This window comes from Silurus aristotelis (genome assembly GCF_946808225.1).
Source record: "Silurus aristotelis genome assembly, chromosome: 18".
In the NCBI taxonomy this organism is placed as follows: domain Eukaryota; kingdom Metazoa; phylum Chordata; class Actinopteri; order Siluriformes; family Siluridae; genus Silurus; species Silurus aristotelis.
The window spans coordinates 12272797-12279202 of NC_139591.1; the positions used below are offsets into that span (position 1 = coordinate 12272797).

General features: G+C 38.7%; 1 protein-coding gene across 2 annotated transcripts; it reads left to right on the forward strand.

Annotated features, from left to right (window-relative positions):
* The first annotated feature begins 261 nt into the window (after positions 1-261).
* Positions 262-5448, forward strand: purbb (purine-rich element binding protein Bb). Of its 2 annotated transcripts, none has more exons than XM_083569175.1 (2): positions 262-2067; positions 2104-5448. In XM_083569175.1, exon 1 carries the CDS (start codon positions 661-663, stop codon positions 1594-1596), a length of 936 nt encoding a protein of 311 aa, XP_083425301.1. In that variant the 5' UTR covers positions 262-660; the 3' UTR covers positions 1597-2067; positions 2104-5448. The 2 variants fall into 2 exon arrangements, with proteins under 2 accessions (XP_083425301.1, XP_083425300.1); XM_083569174.1 differs by having other exon boundaries at positions 2112-5448.
* Positions 5449-6406: the final 958 nt, after the last annotated feature.

The following is a 6406-nucleotide window of genomic DNA, read 5'->3' on the forward strand; positions in this document are numbered from 1 at the left end:
TTCTGGGAACATGATTCTGTCTGGCCATTATCCCTCTGACCTCTTTTATTGACAAGGTGTTTCCACCCACATAACTGTCACTCACTTAATGTGCTTTGTTTGTCACACCATTTTGTGTAAACTCTGTTGTGTGTGGACACCCTGGGAGATCAGGAGTTTCTGAAATACTCAAAGAAGCACTGCATGATTGCTTGATTGGATATGAATAAACAGATGTACATGTGTTTAAAAGGAAGTAGACTACATGAAAGCGTCATTTGAATTCCAAACATTTATTAATCCTTTTGGATGAAAATGATCTGTTCATAAAGAAAGGAAATTGCGGGTAAAGAAAATGGAGAGCTTGTGAAGCTGATCTTTGTTCAGCTCCTGCGTTGTATATTATGGTGATATTTAACACATGGAGTGAGGAATGTTGGTCTTGGATCAGACCTTCAATAACGTTTCTCCTTCAAAGCAACAACAGGAAGTAGCTGTGAGGAGAAATATCTCCAACCAATAGTAAACCGTAGACCCTCCCCTGAAACACTGATGACAAACGCGTGAACCTATGAGCCTGTCCAAGAGCACTTCCGTGAATTTGACGTCAACGCTGCTCTTCGTCCGCTGTGCGCAAATACCAGTGCAGACAGGGGGAGAAGTTGGCTGGCGGTGGTGAAGATGGCGGATGGAGACAGCGGGAGTGAGCGCGGTGGTGGAGGTAGCAGTGGTGGTGGTGGCGGTGGAGGCGGCGGCGGCTTCTCGCAGTTTCAGCGGGAGCAAGAGACACAGGAATTAGCGTCAAAGCGCCTCGACATCCAGAACAAACGCTTCTACCTGGACGTGAAACAAAACTCAAAGGGCCGCTTTATCAAGATCGCAGAGGTCGGCGCCGGAGGCTCCAAAAGTCGCTTGACCCTCTCCATGTCCGTGGCGGCGGAGTTCCGCGACTACCTCGGCGATTTCATCGAGCATTACGCCCAGCTTGGGCCCAGCAGCCCCGAGCAGATCGCGCAGTCTACAGGTGGAGGCCCTGGAGACGACGGCGGCCCACGGCGGGCTCTCAAAAGCGAGTTCTTGGTGCGTGAGAACCGTAAATACTACCTAGATCTGAAGGAGAATCAGCGCGGCAGGTTCCTGCGCATTCGTCAGACCGTTAATCGAGGGCCAGGCTTTGGTCTTGGAGGCCCGGGGGGCGGTGGAGCGCAAGCGGGCCAAACGATCGCGCTGCCCGCTCAGGGCTTAATCGAGTTCCGCGACGCACTCGCCAAGCTAATCGACGATTACGGTGGAGACGACGAGGAGCTGAGCGGCGGCACCGGGACCGGCGCGGCCTCAGGCGGTTACAGCGAGCTGCCTGAGGGCACCTCCATCATGGTGGACTCCAAGCGCTTCTTCTTCGACGTCGGCTCCAACAAGTACGGCGTGTTTCTGCGCGTGAGCGAGGTGAAGCCCAGCTACCGGAACTCCATCACGATTCCGTTCAAAGCTTGGAGTAAGTTCGGCGGCGCCTTTTGCCGCTACGCCGAGGAGATGAAGGAGATCCAGGAGAGACAGCGCGACAAAATGTACGAGCGGAGAGACGAGTCCGAGGGGGAGGACGTGGATGACGACTGATGCTACAAAAATTTGCTAAAAAAAATTATATATATATGTAATGTAGTGCTCATATGATAAGATCCGGTATAAAAAAAAATGTGCAGAAACGACCGAAGAAAGTGCATGACGAATCGGACTTCAGAATAGCCCCCCCAAATATTCGTGCCGTGAATTTTAGTTGACAGAATATATATATATATATATATATATATATATATATATATATATATATATATATATATATATATATATATATATAAAAAATAGTCCTGTGAAGTTTGTATGAGGATAAACCGTCTAAAGTCATTGGGTTATTTAGTTTTAGTTTTTTTTTTTTTTTGGCAAAAGTTATGATTTTATTATAGTCCTTAACCAGCAAGTTTAGATTTTGAGGTGACAGCTACTCTTTTATAACACTAATGCTGCTGAAATAAAATATTCAGTGAAATTCAAGCAACAACAAAACAAAGAAAACATATTGGTCAGTATGTAAAAAGAGGGGGAGAGAGAGAGAGAGAGAGAGAGAGAGAGAGAGAGAGAGAGAGAGAGCGTGAGAGAAGTAATGTTCTTACTTGTGTTCATTATAATAATGATTATGGAAGCAAGACCATAAGTCCATAATTGTTGTCCATGTGGACCAGAAGAATAACACTGCTGTCACCTGCCCATGGTGGGTTATTATTTTTATTCGTATTGTGATTATCATTATATACAGGCAAGTCACACAGAAAATATTCACAGAAAGAAACTAAAGAGTAAGTTATATTCTTTACTATATGAAAAGTAATTGAGGTATATATTTAGGTACCTTTAACCAGTAGAGCAGTAATTACAGACTTAATGATTTAAGAAAACAAAAGTGTGTCTAATGCATAAAGATTTATTAATTTGGGGTCAATTGGATGAGCAAAAAATGTAAGCCAGGTTATATGATCACTGTCTTTTTCAGCTCTGGTCCAAATTTGAATGGCTGTAGTGGCGTTCAAGTTCTATGTAATGCCTCGGTAGATAGACCAGTTAGGGCAAGAAACCACGCTCCTATTTTATTATTATTTTTTTTAACAGACAAAAAAAACAAAAACAAACAAAAAAAACCATTTATTTGGTTAGTTAGTTGGTTCTTTAAATTTTTATTTTTAGGTTTAATTATAAATAATATATAGGCAGGTTATACTTTATCACAGAATTAACTGAGCAAACCAGCATATTTTTAATACCTTAAGTAGAAGATATATTAAAGCCTCCAAGGCAAATTTTCTAAGATATAAATAATATGAAATTTGAAAATATCTTTGTTTTTCAAAAGTTAGGAGTGTATATATAAGTATATAACTACAGAATGTTAATGTTGCATACATCATGTTTCAGATCACACGTCAACCTTTTCTCCAGCGCACAGTCAAATCTAACATTATCTTTTGATTTATTTAATTAATTTACCTGTTTAAATGACCAGTTAAATGGACAGTTCAGCCAAACAGTGCTAATTAACATCACTGGTTTGCATTGAATCAATCAAATATTAGCACTTTTGGATTGAACTTGCTCTGTAAGGAAGCACATTGATGGCACTTGAGCTTTTCAAGCTGCCTTGTATTAATTGTGATGTGCATGCTTTTCCATCATTGTTCTTAACTTAATTTATTGAAGGTTTTTTTTAAACATGGTGTATGTAGCTGCATCAATGCTATACAATGTTTTGTTACTGTTTCTTTTTTTTCCTTTCTCTTTATTTTACGAACATGCATCTAGATGGCAAACACAATGATGAGGTTAATTTCTTTCAGCATCCTCTAGGCTGGGTTTGTTACATTTTTCTTCTGCAAGTAATATGAAAATTACCTAATTGGTAATGACCACAGCTAGTTGCATAGATTTGTTTGCCACATTTCATTGTTGCACTTTGGGGAGAAGACATATAAACAGTATCCCAGCAATGTTGGTGTAGTTTACTGAGGGTGATGTAGGTTTCATATAATATATTATAATTATAATTTTTTTTTTGCCTTCTATTTACAAAAATGAATTTAAGGAGGCATCCCTTGTTCTGTATTCATATATAAAACCATCTTTTGTTATCCCTTCTGACTTGTACTGTTTCATGTGAAATGGCAGCTGTTTTCTTAACTGTGTCCTACTGTAAATGCTCATGATCCGATAAATAAACTCAAAACTTTTTATGCAGTAGCTCAAATTGAGGAATAGAGCAAGGTTTTTAACACAGATTATGACCAGAGCAGAGTGACTTGATTTTATTTAAAATTCTTTAAATATAAAGTCACGTTTGTCACTGGCACTGATTGGATCTCCGCTCCATTTCTTTCACGTTCTCCTTCTCAACCTGCAATCACAGCAGCTGTTGTCCTGCTGCAGGGAGCTGACTTAGCAGACTGCCTATTTTAACATGAGTGGCATGGTAGAGGCTAGCATTCCCGTTAAGGATTCAGCTGTGCTGTTAGTGCTTAAGTGCTGAAAGACACAAGGGCTTGATTGTTGAATCAACTGCACACAGAATCCCCCCTGAAAAAAAATTGCATCAATTCCACTGCAGTGAGCATTCTTTTCTGACCCATCATCTTTTCTGACCAAATCATCGTTAGCAAGGGAAGTACAGCAAACCTTTTAGGTGTTATTTCTTGTAGCTTTTGTTATTAGAATTTATGCTGGCCAGCTGTAAAAGCACTCTAATACCATTTGCTAGAAGTGAAATGTTCGTAAATGCTGTGCTCTTGGTTGGGACGAGGCAAGCCATATGAAAGTTTGACAGAGCACCAGCAGCTGTTAGCAAGATATTTTCCCCCTCTTCAGCTGTGCTGACCACTCCAGGTTTTGTTTTTTTGCTTTCAAACCACACTTTACAGTTAATTTCAAACTAAAAAAAATGAAAATGATTTATTGTAATCATTTACTGTAACTTCTCTGTGGTTGTCGTAATGTATGTAAACTGAACTAATGCTAGTTTTCTTGGTCTGTGTGAATGTTACTATGTGTGGCTAGAATAATCAGATTAAGATCTAAGGAAAGTCTTACTTGGGGAATGAACAGGCATTCCACTAATTACACTTGTAATGCACTACACCTTGTTTTTAAAGCTCTGCACTGGTTATGAAAAAATCATCAAATATGTTTGATCAAATATTTGTTTTTGGGGTGTTTTTTTTCTCACACCAAGAAGGTAACTCCAGGAAGCAATAGACATGACCGTGGAATGAGAATATGGCTATATATCCTGCTATGGCAGGTTGATTTGTCTTCCTGTGTTTCAAACTTTGGGGAAGTTCCATAGGCTGTTTCCATACATTTCATAAATACTTTTTTGTCCCTTTTTTAATTAGAAACACACCAGTGGCATGTGTTTGGTTTTTGTTAATTCTATTACTGTTCCAGGTCATTCTTCAGAGCTCAGCGATTGCCTGATGGGCTTGCAATTTGTAAATCCAGCTTTTAACGGAACATTCTTTCACATGTCAGAGGAATAGTTATTTTTCAATTTGAATATGTTTCTGGCAGATTACGCTGAAGTCAACACAAAGTCCATATATGTTTTCTACTCAGGTTTTAGGTATCCTCAAATTTATCTTTTGTGCGTCCATTACGTACATACCTCCCGCTAAGGTTTGCTCTTAGGAGGCAGACTAGATAAAAATGTTCTTTCCTCTAACAGGAACTCAAACTGAGGAACACTCCAGTCCTGCTGGTGCTTGACTATCTTGTACCATCAGACTGCCTCTAACAGACCACAGACTGAGTGGCCATCCATTTCTCTTATGGGTGCTCACTTTTTCAAGTGGAGAATTTACAAGTCTATATTTAGAAAATGCTATGTATGTTTGTACCAGAATAAAGAAACTTATAATTGATGGTAAACAAGTTGCTGTCCTGGTACTGATGTCTTTTTCTTTTTGTTGCAAATTAAACATTTTGAACACATGGTTTAATGGGGGATTATATGACTTTGTCATGTTTAGAAATAAGGAAGTCAGGAAAAATAAATACTGCATTTAATGACGGTAGGATTGTGAAATATATCACCGACTCAGAGTCTATTGTCCCAGCTGGCCCCCTCAGGACATAATCACTGATTTGTTATAGGGACACTTGCCTTCTGTAATATTCAAGCCATATTATTAAATGTGTAATAGTATCATTTAAGATTCCTATTGCTAGTGAGATTGACCCTAAAATAATGAAATGGATAATCTCATGTCAATGTGGTAATAATGAAGGCTTTATGCCTTTTTGCTCAGTTTACAGTTCCTACTTAATATTCTTTCAGCTCACCTAGTACTGTGTCTTTGCTATTTTACATCTAAAATATAAAAATATATAGTCTCACTATCATCTGCATGAAAAGGCTCAGTATCCTTTTGATTGATGTTTTATTCATGTCATCTTTCATTGTTTTTCCCTTAGCTAAATCTATATCTCTAGTTCTGTGAAAGCTGCTCTAGTTCACCTCTATTTTCAAAGGATTTAATTAGAATCAAATTGAAGCATTGCTAAATTCACTTTATGGTCAAAGGTTTGTGGACTTGACCAAAATCCAATATCAGATTTAGTTCCCTTTGGCTGTTATTATAACATCCATTCTTCTTGGAAGGCTTTCGACGAGATGTGGAGATTTGTGATCGTTAAGCCACTAGTGCATGAATTGCAGTGCATCTGGAAAGTATTCACAGCACTTCATTTTTTCCACATTGTAGAAATAATGTTAAAGCCTTATTCTAAAATGGATTAAAATTCTACAAACAATACCCTATAATGACAACTTAAAAGAAGTGTGTTTGAAATCTTTGAAAATGTATTATAAATAAATAAAAAAAATAAA

Bases quoted from the DNA above. Each gene is read 5' to 3' on its own strand.
- purbb (XM_083569175.1), top strand. From the start codon at position 661: ATGGCGGATGGAGACAGCGGGAGTGAGCGCGGTGGTGGAGGTAGCAGT.